Source organism: Sinohyriopsis cumingii, unplaced genomic scaffold (assembly GCF_028554795.1).
Source record: "Sinohyriopsis cumingii isolate HCF-2022 unplaced genomic scaffold, ASM2855479v2 utg000360l, whole genome shotgun sequence".
In the NCBI taxonomy this organism is placed as follows: Eukaryota; Metazoa; Mollusca; class Bivalvia; order Unionida; family Unionidae; genus Sinohyriopsis; species Sinohyriopsis cumingii.
This window is the reverse complement of record NW_028315892.1, coordinates 1069589-1085238: the sequence shown is the minus strand read 5'-3', so window position 1 is coordinate 1085238 and position 15650 is coordinate 1069589. Positions and strand designations below refer to the sequence as shown.

General features: G+C 33.6%; 1 protein-coding gene across 1 annotated transcript in view; it reads left to right on the top strand.

Moving 5' to 3' along the window:
• The window catches only part of LOC149774240 (uncharacterized), a 53762-nt gene extending 38359 nt beyond the window's left edge, over positions 1-15403 (top strand). Inside the window, exons 6-8 of the mRNA XM_089945550.1 lie at positions 11076-11201; positions 12916-12990; positions 14236-15403. Of these exons, the coding sequence (XP_089801676.1) occupies positions 11076-11201; positions 12916-12990; positions 14236-14282 (248 nt within the window). The 3' untranslated portion in view covers positions 14283-15403. The remainder of the gene's footprint in view (positions 1-11075; positions 11202-12915; positions 12991-14235) is intronic.
• Positions 15404-15650: the final 247 nt, after the last annotated feature.

The window sequence follows — 15650 nt, the reverse complement described above, 5'->3', positions numbered from 1 at the left end:
TGTGCTGGAGTTAAAGGGAAAACACAGTTGCGTGTGCGATGTGGTGGTAAAAAATATAGAGAACTAAAACGATATTATGATTAAAAAATAACAGTGTTGACGTTGTCAAATACTCTGTCCTTGATACAAATTTACACGATAGGTTATAAGAAAACCTGAAGATTACATAGCTATATTTGTAAAGACAAATTATAATTTAGACAAATAATAATATATATAAATTTGAGTAAAAGGAATTTGTTAGACATCCTATCATCAAGAATTATGAAGCATCTCGTGATGGTGTAGCAAGACACTATCTGTTGAAAAAGTCTGTTGGTGTTTTTAATAATACTGGTCATCTAATTTTCATCGCTGGTAAGAAAAGGTATTACAATCATTGGTTTGTATACGAGACTTTTCACGAGGAGATCAAAGACAGTCTTGTGATATATCATAATGACGTACAAAAACTCAATAACTCCTTGGATAACTTAAAAGCTATCAAACAGAGCAAAAATTGTGCATTCGGAAATACTGGAAAATATAAAACTGTTGCAAGGAAGGCAATTAAAATATGTAAATATTAAGACCGGTGAAGATATACTGATTCAGTCACGGTTGGCAAGTATTTCGGTATCTGCATAATTCCAGTACGACATGTTGCAGATAAAATACAAAATCTGCCTTTTCACAGAAGAATGAACATTGGATTTATGTTCCAAAAGTGTTAGATACGGACAACGTCCTTGATAAAATCTACACAGATTATTCCGTCAGGCTAACTTTTCTCCGGTAGATTAATTAAATAGTTATCGTTGTTACTGAGTAAATATTGTTTTTGATCATTGTAGCTGCCATGATCATACAATTCAAATGTATGTGTGATAATTTACATAACATATTGAAGCAAATAGTTCACTTACCTCTGCCAACTTCTGTCCAGACTGACTTGGAATTCGCGATTCCCCCGTCTATATTGTTATAGTCAGGTATTTTCAGTGAATCGCGTAAATTCCCAATACAACTCATCGCTTGAATTTCCAAAATAACTCATCATGCCATTTCCCAAAATAACTCATCATGTACATTCCCAAAATAACTCAATTTAACCGATTCACTTGAAATACCTTATATAATTATAAAGACGGGGAATCGCGACTTTCTAATCAGTCTGGACTTAAGTTGGCACATGAAAGTGAAAAAATTTCTTCAGTAATCTAGAGTTTGTGTTTTACACAATTGTATTATACCACATGGTTGAGAAATATAATTTAAAGATATATTACATACTGTATGATGAATTATTAAAATATCAATGATATTATTTCTGCTATTAAAAAATTAAAACATGATTGCATAAATATATCTGATAAACTATATTCTGAAAAAAATATTTTGAAACATTACATTAACATAAACACAAAGGTGGAAACACACTACCATCATAATATAAGTTTTGGAAGCGAATTCAGAGTTCCATGATTCAATCGTTGGCTAGAGTAAAATAAACTGAAGTGGGGTAATTCATCTCTATCTCTCACTCTCTCTCGAACGCAATAGAAAAAATAGATTAGAACTGTCTCGTGAATAAGAAGCAAAAAAGACAATCAACACCTGTATAAGACAATCAAGAAAAATTATGTCAGAAACTGTTAGTGAAAATTAATGTTAGGTTAATTCGTGGAAATACTCAAACAATTCCAGGTTCAGATAGTAAAAGCATGTCAGATGAGTTTAAAAAAGATCGTCAGTGAATACTAACTGTCTTTTTTCCCACTGATTTGTCAAATCCACTTGAAGATCAAGGACGGGATTATTGTACATTTTTCTCCTGTTTTCAATGTATATATCACGCGTCAGTCGTATTTTTCAAGTTTCGTACGAGTAAAAATCCAAGATTGGAAATTCTTAGGATTTTACACATAGATTGAGACTTAGAACCTCTCCACGAAGATCAAGCAAAAATATTGATCTTGTCAGTTATATTAAAATGTATGCTTAATAATAGCGGATTATGACATCATATATAGATCGGATTGATCGGCTCTTGCACAATCAGATATCCGGGTGGGACTTGTGGTGTAAACGAATATGGAATATATCCTTCCTGTGGCTGATTTGATTTGTGTGTGTTTGTCTGATAGCTCCAATCAGTTACGTCACATACAAGATTAACCGCGATCGTTGAGGCTATATTTACAACTGTGGGAGAAATATGACAACCTTCACCGTGTGGATTATTATTACATCTGATAATATTTGATGGTGGGGTTATTTTTCTCCATGATCCGACAACTTTAGGAATGTTTTGGTTGATAAGATCGTTGAGTGAATTTTTGAGATCTACGGTCTTAAATTATGATATTACAAATGTTGGTAGTTCTTCTTCGGCTATTTTATAATGATCAGCAAATATCCTACTTAATCTAGTACGTATTGGTTTTGTCGGAAAAGTATCATAATCAGTAAAATCTTCATTAGAAAAAGCTTCTTGAACAACAAGATAATTAACAAATTCAAGATCTGATTCAATTTGATTTAAATGTTGTATTGTTTCAATAACTTATTGTTTTACATCGTTACTATAATGTTGTGAAATATTGGAAAATACATTTTGTAGATTATTAAGTACACGTGTATGTTCAGATTTGATTGACCTAGCATATTCATTAAAAAATTATTCAAGATCTATAAAATGACGCCAGGTTTTTTCATTTAAACCATGTATTGTTCTACAAAATCTTTTAAGTTTTTTTTTTACCATTAGTCACAGTAAAAGAGTCTCCAATCATAGCTTATCTTCCTCTCCCCCCATCACTCCACTGATCAGTTTCTCGGTATTTTGTAATTATTATAAACTTTCTTTTGTTAGTGGAAAAATCACCACCGCGTAGGTTATGGCAGTCCTTGATATTCAGGTGCAACATCAACTCATCCTAGTACCGATCTAATCGATGACATATTATCAACAGCGTAGTCGGAGGAATTTATCTATATCGCGGTTGGCAATGTCGGTTCATGTAATGTTATGCCTATCCTGGATTATTGGCCTGTTACCGATGTTATTCTGCGCTGGAATTCATCATTGATTTGTTCGATTTGGTAAATTCTGGTCGGTATTCCAACAACTTGCCAATCGGGTGTTCCATCATCTTGTTTTTAAATGGAAATACCAACGAATTATTTGATTGTAGTCCACCGAATGATTTTGATATAATATTAGACAAACTGAAGTATACTCACAACTGATCCAACGAGATTTTATTTACTGGAATCGCGGTTGGAAAAGTAATGCTGAGTTCATGGCTAGTGGAGTCTACTGATATTATCGTGTTTTCAGCGGGGTTGTATTTGCGATTATCTGCTGAAGCAACGATTGATATCATGGTTTTCTAAACCAAGGACTTCATTGTATGTTGTATGCATCGTGTCAAATTCAGAATCTGATATCGTCGTATTGTCGAGGCTTGATGATATCAACGACGATAATTTAGAATACACGTGTGTTGCCGTGTGTAATTTTACAGGGTAATTATGCAATTTTGTATTCGTGCAGGTGGATATTTTTATCGCGATGATATTAGAAACCCCAGCGATGGTTGCCGGTGATGAAACACATATTGTTGCAGCTACAATTGTTGTCACTGGTGCTAACGCTGATAATACCACACCGATACCAGCAACGAGCGTAGATACAGAGTACACAATAACATCAATGAGAACCGCGCGTATTCGGTATTTTTTATGCTTTCTTTGTGTACTTGTCGATGATTATTTTCGACGTTATTTGCCAATCACGTACCAGATCATATATACATTTTTGAACGTTCATATACTTTACATAGTAATCAATGGCGGCGTTTCGGCAGGAAATTCCAGACACCACCAGTAAGATGCTGCGGTTAATTTCTTATCAGCTGCTTCCAGCATAAACGTTTCTTCGTCTTCGCTATTTAACACAATAGACACGGTTCCAGAAAATGTATCGGTTGAATGGCGCCAGGGATGCATACTGTATATGCTAAATTTTTCAACGCTGAACACAGACACTCTGTACACACCAGTGACTTCCACGGTATGTTTGATAGTATTATTTTGCTGTGACCATGGTGAGAATCCCGATGCCACTGTGTTTACTATATTGGCAATCTGTTTGTGAGGAATTTTAATCGTATTAGTTTTTTTTAACGATATCAGGAATTCCACTTGAGACATCTAGTGTTTTCTTAATTGCAGAAATGCTCGTCTTGATATCAGAGAGTTTGATGTCAGTGGTCAACGGAGTACAAAATAAATCGTTTGCGATTTTATTAAGTCGCTGAAAATTTCTACGCGTGTTTATGAACATATTTACGCGAATGTCATACTCGACCCGCAGCGTTGGTAATTTACCATCAACGACGCTGTAGTTAACGTCTAAATATTTTTTTATTGCTGCATCTGCGTCGGATATTATATTTCTTAATTCAACTATTTTATTTCCGTTTATCTTGATTTCACCTGTGATTATATCACCGGCATTCTTCAGACGATTAGCAGCGATTTTTGCAATTTCATTTCTAAATACCGCGTTTAAGGAAACACAGGTATGTTATCCGTGGCAGCGCCATGAACTCTACGACTAATGCCATTCCACTTGATGTTACTCGTTTTTAAAACGCCATATTTATCCTGAATAACAACAATCTCACCTCGCTAAGCTCTAGAGAGGTTCATAATATCAGCGAGTTCATCCTTTGTCTCTTAATTTGACAAATCTATTTCATCATCATTTTTACTCTCCTAGTAGTATCGTCGCGGCTGATTCCGTAAATATCTACAATTATTCGTTATAACGCCCACTTGTATAAGTATGCACGACATTGTGAGGTGGCAGCGATAATTTTGATATAGCATCGAGTAGAGCAATTACCTCACGGCCGCATATCCTCAGATCGGTTAGTGTTTGAGTACCAAACCGGGATCCTTGACTGCGTCAAGGAATGCTTGACATAGTTGATAAATTGAAGCGGGGGAGGCTACCCATACGAATCGAAATAAACCATTCCACGGGGATCAGTCACGTATGACACCCAATGAGTTCCTACATCGGTAATGTTATCAAAATTAGTAATACCCGTCTCAGTGCTGTTTGGTCGTTTTCGGTAACTGATCGCGCATGAGAATACATCTGAAGTTTTTTTATATTATTTTTAGTTGCTTGGCAGCATCAATTAAACCAAAAATTGACAACAGTGTTAACGAAGTGTTCCTGGAAGTCTAAGGCCCTTCTGGAAGTCTTAAGCCATTAGCCATTGCTTTTTTAATGCCATTCCACCAGCTGCTGAACAGCACCTAATACAGATGCTTTTGCAACGGCTGGAGCTGCTCCAACATTAACGCTAGTATTGCCTCGAGGAGTGGAAATATACCGCCGGTTTTATCAGTATCTTTAATGACACCGGCGGAAAGTTCAAGTCGTATTCCAGTCTTGGATTGTTTGGCTTTATTAAGATGTTTAAGCTGACGTTCTGTCAGCGATAAATTGTTTTCACCACCTATAATCTGGCTTTGCTTTAGCGTTATTGTGGTTCCTGTTTGTTGTAATGATGCGGATTGTGGCTTTTTAATCTGACCAGGAGTCAGACTGACACAAACATGATAACATGATAACATTTATAATTAAACTTCATTTTAAATCACCAGTTACATGATTTCAACTGGTGCTTCAACAACATTCATTCGACCACCAGCACCATCAAGCAGCATTGCCTTGTCGCTGAGTATAACCGCAATTGCTCTGCAATTAACACCACCTGGATTTACTCTAGCTCTGAAGTGTATGTCAACGACATATTGCCTAAATAAATCTAAATGTTCCAGTGAAAAGTAATAGATGGGATACAGTGTTGTAAAATCCAAATGTGAGATTTGTAAACCGGTATCTACATTTTGATCACGTCCCATATACGAAAACAATCGATGATACACGTGCCCAACACTATTGTTTTCAAAATTCACGATTATATCCTCGGATTGTTCTTGGTGTCCGTTTACTCGTAAAGATGCTTAACTGACTCCAAGGGGATCAAATACATGTGGTGCAGAAACATCTTGCTGAGTCGCTATTTGACATGTATATATATCGGCCATATTGCTCTAAATGCAATATGTGGACATTGTATGCCATGATAGCAACGACTTACATTTGTGTTCATGAAAGAAAATAATCGTTGTTCTTCAGTGGTGGAGTCATTACTGGCATCCATAGTGAAAATATATGCGGATTTACTTTCCCATCAGTAACGCCTGCTACGACTGATCGCCAAATAGCATCATTATCGTTACCTTATCGTACAATCACAACTGTGTGATTCGCTCCAAAGATATTTTTTTCAGATATTTCTGCAAAATCCAAGGATATGTGACAGTGGAATTGCGCATGAAATATTATACAGTCACCTTTCAACACTGTCCTACGTGTGACAAAACCAAGGTTCTAATTGTTGTTGTAGCTATGCGGCATCAAAATGTCAGCGCCAGGTCTATCTATTCTCTCCAGGTGGTTGTGGATCAACCGCAGTATTGCGTGGTACAAGTATATGACGAAATTGAATGGTATCATGATGATCAGAGTTATCTTTGTAAAACATCTTTGACGGATCAATTGATCTTGTATAATCGTCAGAGTATCCTGCTAACGCTACTCTTGTTGTGGCAAAGTCAACATCCTTTTGAACTGTCTCGATGTTTTGGCAAAAAATCATGTATGTGGCGCTGTCAAATAACGCCATAATACCGTTATTAACAAAACCAACTGTAACATCCCTGTCGTATGGTTTGTTGAGAGGAATATATGTTACAAGCTCACATTCTACTTCAATAAATGCCTCGGCGGGTAAAAAAAAATATGTCTGATTGTATCATGGACTTGCTATTCAATTCTTTCTCATGCCTTAGGAACACGTGCGTCATAAGAATAAAATCGATAATCGCGTATGGATTCATCTTTGTGAACTGGTTCATCCATGTCGCATGCTGTGTCGGCTGTACGCTTGAACATCTTATTGGATTACCGTTTTTCCAAATGTTATCGCGCAGACCTACGAAGACCACTTCCTGAAATGAAACGCGTATTTATTTCTACCCTAGGTTCTCCTTGATTTACCTGATCTAATAGTTTTTGATTTGCGGCCTGATTTATTTTTTTACTGACACCGCGGGCATGGTTTCCGTGGATTGTAATTTCTCTGATTGTGGTTTGACCGATTTTAAAATGCGTATTAATCGTGCTTTTCTGTCTTTGATTGCCGAGAACGCTTTACGAGCAACGTTACCGATTGCACCAGGAACTTTTTTCCCGAATAACGTCGATGACGTTCACTGATAATTGTTTTGCGATTGGTGCTGCTTTGGGAGCCATCCTTGCAAATAATCCCTGAACAACATTACCGAATCTATCTCCGTAATACGCGCTGTAAACAGGTAATCGTGAATTTACTACTCTGGCCATCACGGGTCTGCGGTGCTGCTGTTGTGTATGATCATCTTATTTGTTATTCATTTATCTAATCACTGTAGTAGCCGTCCTCGATTTTATCAATAAACGCTCGATAAACATTGATATCCATGATACCGCCTTGAAATAATCGTCGACAAATATCAGCTGCTTCATTAATAATTTCTGGAAATTTATTACCTGCTCGTTTTCCTCCTATGAGAACTTTTAGTCGTTGCACGTCATTGAGGATGTTTTTAGAACAAGTAACAAGATCACTTCCTGTAATAACACTTTCAGTAGCACTAGTGTCAGGTGCATCATAATATAGATCTGGAGATTGTGGTCGAGAAGTTGTTCTAGTTTTTTTTCTTTTGTCTACGTGCTGTTTCAATTCAATCTATCCTGGATCTTGTAGATTAATCGGTGAGTTTTAGCAGCAAATTATACCACAAGAATCCAATTACCACGTGATATCTCGCGATCATGTTGTTTTAAATAATTTCATATCCATCTACATCAATATCGATTAAATTATCCAGGTCTTAAAATTAATTAAGAGCATCATCAGTAAGCATACCTCTAGGTCGGCTACCTTCTATTCTTTGCTGTGATCTTTTTTGTGGTTGCGATGGAGAAGGTTTTAGTTTAAATTGAGGTTGAGGAGATTGTTGTAGAAATTGATCACCCAGAAAAATGTATTTGTTTCATCTAAATATGCTAAATATATCGCATCGCATTTTGAGACTCAATTGTTAATTAAAATAAGTATGCGAAATATCCATTTGTACCAAGTTTCTTTACTTTCCGATTTATTATATTCGGGTTTTAAATATATGTCTATGTAATTTCAACTCGAAGCTGCAAACGATGCTCTTTTGGAAATATCATACTGCCCCTCTATTTGCTTAATAGTTTTGTCAGTAAATGTATCAAGCATTTTACTCTGCTCTTCCTATTCCGCTTCTTCCCCTAATTTTTATTTAGGCGCAGGTTCTCCTCATATTTCACCGATGTTTTCAAGTATTTCTTTATCAGCAGGTGGCCGTATTGCGGTAGCTATATTAGTAGGAAGTTCTTGTAAACTCTTCTTTGTTTGTTCGGCGGTTTGTATTATTGTCTGAGAAAACCCTTCAGTAGCCGTTGCAACTCTTTCAGTAACTCCTGTAACAGGTCTAAACAATTGTTCTGTGCAATCTGCATATTCAACTTGTTATTCTTGACGTGTTTGTAGTTTTTGTTTAACAGCATTATGTATATGAATATATTTCGTACTTGCTTCTAATCATTCTTGAGCTAATTTAGCTGTGCATGATTCCTGGGCTTTCGGCATTATTTGTTATAATTTTATTTTTTTTGATATAAGCAACGAGGGCGCTGTCTCGGCACAGTCACTGCCACGATCTCTTTTTTTGCGATTTTATTTGGTGATTTTTAGGAAGGCTTATTTCGCTAGTGAGTCAGTTAGAGGCTGCTAAAAATGATGCAGCTAATACACGTTCCACATCCCCACTCTCGCCCCATAACCATACCGTAATACAACGTTAAAAATCTAAAGGTATTATGAAAAGTTACAACAATTTGACAGCTGTGGATTAGATATTTGCAAAAATTCTTATACAATTCAGAGAACTTCAGAAACGAAAGATAACAAAAGGAACAATATTTATGATGCCAAATATATATTGTCTAAAGTTGAATTACTCTATTTACTACTGTTCTGCTTTTATAATTGATATATCGTACACAAATATATGACCCGTAGAGAACACCGGGAAAGTATTACATCAAATGGAAGGAATATGCTGAAATATCTCCCTTCGAAGTTGATGTGGAGGAACAAAATTAGTTCAAGTCATTTACTGTATTACAATCGGAATTCAACGTCTGCAGAAAACTTAAATAATGGGAAAAAATAGAATTATTACATATTTTTAAAATTTTTAAGTAAAGCTGAAAGACTGAAGAGCAGTTGATAATTATAGCCTTTAACATTTACAGAAAAATAATGACTTTCACGAAGACAATATAAAATAGAAGACTTATATATAAGATTAATGTGAGTGATAATATTTTGATTCTTTCAAAGAAATCTACGATTATCCGTTGCGGTTTTAAGCAAACGAATAACTTATTTTAGTTTAAAGTTAGATACAAATAAAACAAAATGTAGCGTATTAAAAAGGATTCATTACATTTGACTAGACAAAATCAATACACGTGTGAATGAATGTAGTAAAAATTTGATAAAAAATAAAACAAATGAATGCTGCTGAAATTTCTATAATACACACGAATACAACCTACGATTTGTCTTTTCCAGATTGAAGCGACTTAATAATAAATAGCTATAACAGAAATGAGAACTCGCAAATATGAACACTACTGAAAAATAACTTTTTATACAGAGGCAGAATATTGGTGTGGTATAAAGAAATATTGACGATTTAAGTGTAAAAGTGAAACGATTAATAAAGAATTATTGGCACAAGGAAAATGCAGGCGAGCATAAACAGACGAAATGAAAACAATGTATTAAATAATACGAAGATAACAATAAGATAGAAGTAGGTAAAGAAAGATACACTTCAGTCAGACATTTATAAATCTTTGATTTAGATATACTTACTTATAGGAGTAAAGACTTTCAATTTCCATTGATAATACTATGTAACGTCATAATCCAAGTGAAGATAAAAAAGGATAAATTTTAAGAACTGCCTACAAAGATATTACTAATATAGTTTGGATATATATAAAAATGTTCCTGTATGGTTAAAGCAGAATGTTAACCATATTCTATTCTACTGACGACATAAGCACTTGAATTTAACTTTAGTCTGTTTTTTATCTTATGCATTCTCTATTTTAGCAACACCACAAACATTTGCTAGCATAGGATTAACTATTAGAATAGCAACATGTTGAAGCACCAGTCCTGCCTATATCGTAGCTTATTTTAAAATGTGATCTAATGCAGATAAACGTGTAATTGGGCCTAACACGTACATCTAAAATCTCTTTAAAACAATATTTGTATTGAAAGTGAAGCATATGACCTAATGATACTAGATTAAAGCGCTAAAAGTAAATGCAGAATGCTGTTATTTTGATATGTTAGATTGGATATCTAGGATAGGAGAACTCCAAGGGAGTATAGGGTTCACTTTGAAATTGTTAAATGCAGCAATCTTCATAAGCACTAGAAAATAATTGTGGGAGTTTTAAGTATCTAAACTATTGCAATTCCACCTAAACCGGGCGCCAAATAGGTATTTTAAACTGATATGAGACGCTTTGTTTGATGAAGATGGGAAAATGTTTTGTCACCACATATGTCAAACGCAAAAGCCATATAATGCAAATTTACTGTCATGTCATAGTCACTATCACAATTTGTAATTTATATTTTGTTTTTAATTTATACTAGTTATGCTTCAATTACCAAACATTATATAGTGGATGTGAGCAGCATACAGTAGCAGCCTTGTTGTAGTTAAAATTCTGCCGGGTACGTGAACAATAGTATTAATACAAGTATGCATGACTAATGAAAGATATTTATAAAACAAATTTCGAGTGCCTTATGTACAAACTGTATTGATTTATTTTACAGGCAACGGTTTAGCAACATTATCCGAAATGCCACAAATACCGACTGTTGTCATAGTCTCGGTTGTCCTTGTCATAGTCTTCTTCGTCCTATTAGTTGTGATCGTGATTTTAAAGATACTGCAGAGACGTAAGTTCGTTTTCAGATTCATATCCGTTTCATAAGAGCTTATATATATATTTGAGCCAGCGTAGCGAATATCCTTAATTTATCATGTTAAGAATTGTACTGAAATCTGTACCAATGAGCTTCTTCTGAGCCTAAGTAGGTGATACATGTATGGCAGGCGATTTTGAGCTTATCTAACGTACTTAGGAATAACGACCTTGATGAAATAAATGGTAGCGAATTGACTAAAAGGACCATACAAATCTTTACATTTAGCTGGTAAAATTGGACTAATAAATGCAGGAAATGAACAGCTCTTTTTGGAACAAAATAGATAATCATTAAATTTGTCAAAGGTTTAAATAACCAGTAATTCTTAACAGATTTCAAAATTTCAATATAATTGACAATTCGTTATTATTCCTTTGATCTGAACATGCCTCAATTATTCTTGATATTTATATGTTTAGGGTGACGTTAGCTCACTCGCTTTCTTTTTTTCATAAGAGTCCTGTGTAGTATTGTCCTCTTGGATCAGTTGTGGTTGTCCGTGTATAGGGACTGCATAAATATGTATCTGACAATTTTGGGCAAATATCAGTATAAAACGAGCTTATTTGCTGTGTCTGATTGTAGGAGTGTAAGAGCGTGAACTAGTGAATATTGCTACAATATCATCCTAACCTTTAAAATCAGTTTGTGAATTATTTGATCTGAAAGAATACCTCTGAAAATAACTGAATAATTGTTTTTTGACTAGACCAAACTAAACTTATTTACTTTAGACATTTACCTATGCAACTCGTTGAAAGTTGGTTAAACGTTAAAACAAAACATGCTTTAGAATAAATGTATATACAATTATAACAACACAGTTTAATATTGACTAATGAACTGTGCATACATTGTTTCTGGGTACTGGAGCTATTGTGGCATGTTTTACGCATTCAAATGTGCACCTCTTAGAAATTTTCTAAGAGTAGCATATAAGTGTGTTTTTTCGATGTCGTGAAGTGGTGTAATGTTGAGCTACTATCCGCCAAAGGCTTTGAGGAGCCAGGAAATGCTATAAAATCATCTATTTGTTATTATTTAAGGAATAAATATCTTTTCTCAATCACCGATAATCACATGTCATAGTCATGCTCATTGAAGCTATAATTTTACCATTTAACAGTTTGAAGTTTTGATTGTTCTGAAAGATAATTATCTCGTATTTACAACGTCCGTATTATACATTTCGTGTTCATTCACATTTCATATTTAGCATTTTACATTAGCTTGATATTATGCAAAGTTGTATTGTTCATTTTCAACCGTAGGTACATATTTTGTGTTTGTGTTGCAATATTTTTGTCTGTAACTTTAAGTTAGTATCCTTCGGATGCAGTCTAATATTTTATGATTAGGTATGTTCTCAATGTTACTTAGTCCTACTTCAACTGAGTTTCTCATATTTGCACCACTGCAGCATCTATACACTTGTATATTCCATTTAAGATAGAAATGACTGATTCATACTTAAATTTTAATATGTTTTGAGCAATATTTATTTACTTCGAGAAAATATCTTCAATGTCCATTTAGTCGATATGGTTGAATTTGTCATAATATATTTATTTAACAGCAGTCATTCTGTAATATGAAACGTACTTTCACACTTATTAACGGACGTAATAATGAGGTATTAAAATTAAATGAGGTACCAGATGTTCATTATTTATTTTTGATACAGAGTTTGGAATAGTGCATACAAAATCTCAAAGAGGAACAAGTCCAAATCTACTATCAGTTCGAGAGAGACATACTGGTAGGTAGATGAAAGGAAAACAATAAACGCTTATGTATAAATGATGTAGAATTTGAAACAGAAAATGTTATGTGTCTCTAAAGATATAACACTCTATATAAAAATTCTCACGGGGAACAGGAGGGAACGTTGTTAAGGTGGAACACAGAAAACAACATTTCTAAAATGGGGTCGTTGTTTTTATATGGTATGCAATTTTCCTTTCTCCTTTATTAATGTACTAAGACATTTTATTAGGCAAAGGTTATACGTGCAAATTATATATTCCGAAGATAATTTTGTTTTACCTAATACTTTTTCGGTGTTTCTGCAATGAGTATTCTCTAAGTTTTGTAACATTATGTTTGGTATTATTCCGCGACTAGGTAATTTCGCTTGTATGGGAACATACATATGCAATGTTGTTATAGGAGATAAAATTCAAGGGAAATCTATATTTTACAATAGTTACAATATGAACATTCGATTACTCCTGAAGATTATTGCCTTCTCTTTTAACACTCTTCTCGTCACAGATCATTATACTCGGGTGATAGTAATCTGAAAGGAAACAAATAAAATGTAAACTTTATAAAGTGATTGTTTACATGGTCCCAAATACAATATCGTATGAGACACCTTGTAGGGTAATTTGTAGGAAATAAAACATTTGTGATCCTTAGCAAGTAAGTCAGTAATCTAACTGTTACAGTATTGTTCTCCTCAATCAATACGATTCAACGTTGATAAAGTTCTTTCGTATATCAATCACCCATTGTAAATGACACAAAAGTCAGTAAAGTATTAATTAAGTTCGATAGAACATCTATAGTCACTGTGTATTTATCATTTATCAACTGGAAAAGTTTGCTAACTATTGAAATAAAACTCTATATGACAAAGCTAAATAATAACTTAGATATCTCTGCTGCCTGAGCATTACAATATGTTCTTATGAAATTCGTATATGTTTCATTCATTTTATGTAACTCATATTATTTATCTTCTTGTATGTTCCATTTAATGATGCCATGATAATTCCTGCTTAAATCTACATATGTCCTTGGCAACATTTGATCACTTCTAAATTCTTAATTGTTTTTTTCAAGTTCCATGTTATCGATACGCAATATATTTAAGATCAATATAATCTACTGAGATCCGTGATTTTGCAATCTAAAGGATGAGCATGTTAACATTTTGTAATAAGAGTAAGCATGTTTATTTAGAAAATGTCAGAGCTTTGTTTTTATTTATTTACTGCAGATGGGGAACAAGATTATGAAGCTTCATTCGACGAAACACAAGTGTAAATAATAATAAATGTATCTCATTAGTCAGAGTTTGAATGGTCCTTCGTTGTAATAACGGGATGCATTTGGTCAGTATTATCAGAAAGTAATGAAACGATTAAGTATACTTCGCTTGTGTATAGCACAGTAACAGCAAACTTCTAGTGCAAAAGTTGAAATATTTCAATTTGGTGAAGGAAAAGTAGTAATAAGAACACATGCAACGATCTAGCATTTTACCTAGCTTCTAAAAGAATACTTGTTTGCATGAAATAGATTGGCAAAATGTAATGTGCAAACTGGCAACCTTCTCCAGAAAGAGAACAAATTCGTTTCATTCCTTCCCTCTAGCCCTTAATAACTTACTATGTATGTACTGCAACAATTATTGCGTCAAGACATTAAAGACTTAGTAAGTATGGGGAAAGAGATGGACGAAGTAAAAGCAGCAAGGGAAAATGTGATATGTACAAACGATACTTTTGAACATCAAGTGAATCAAGGTATATTAATTATTCAAGCATTATAGCGATAATTAACATATAAGTTGACTATTAGTGTAGATATCTGTAAAAAAATATATCAATGACGAAAATGGTTTTGAAATTATGGACGAAATAACAAAATGATAATAATACAACGATATTTAAACAATGTACGTTGGTTGCCATGAAGCCAAACGGTCAAAATTGACGATATATTTGACTATAATAGGAAATTACTTTCGAGAAAGATTTAAAATATAAATGGAAATATGATAACAATATTTCTCTTGGGAGAACAAAACAAAAATTCGTAATCTTAATAAGATGCCCTATCGATTATGCAAGAAACCTATGACAAATCAAAGAATTTGTCAATATAAATTATTTCTGTTGACTTCTTGGCAATTATTGATTTTATGATTAATATTAGTGCCAGTTATGTGATCATATTACAATTTGTAGCTTAAGAACATTTACCGACACTGGTATACCAGATTGTCCTTCGGTGAGTTCAATATTTTGAGCATTATTATCTAATACATTTTTCATTCCTATCACTTTTGTCACATACAATGTCATATCATAAGTCGCCTTCCTGTATGATTTTAATTGTCATAGTATTATATATATATATATATATATATATATATATATATATATATATATATATATATATATATAGATATAGACATAGATATATATATATATATATATATATATATATATATATATATATATATATATATATATATTTGACTAATATGTAAAAGAAAGTTTTCCTGCATAAATCATTCTTTGTCTTTATGATGAGTGTATTAGTATGCTTAATTTGTATTTTATTTAGGATTATCTCCATGATTATATGATATGTATAGCTGTACTATGCAATCGGTCTTTGTCCAAA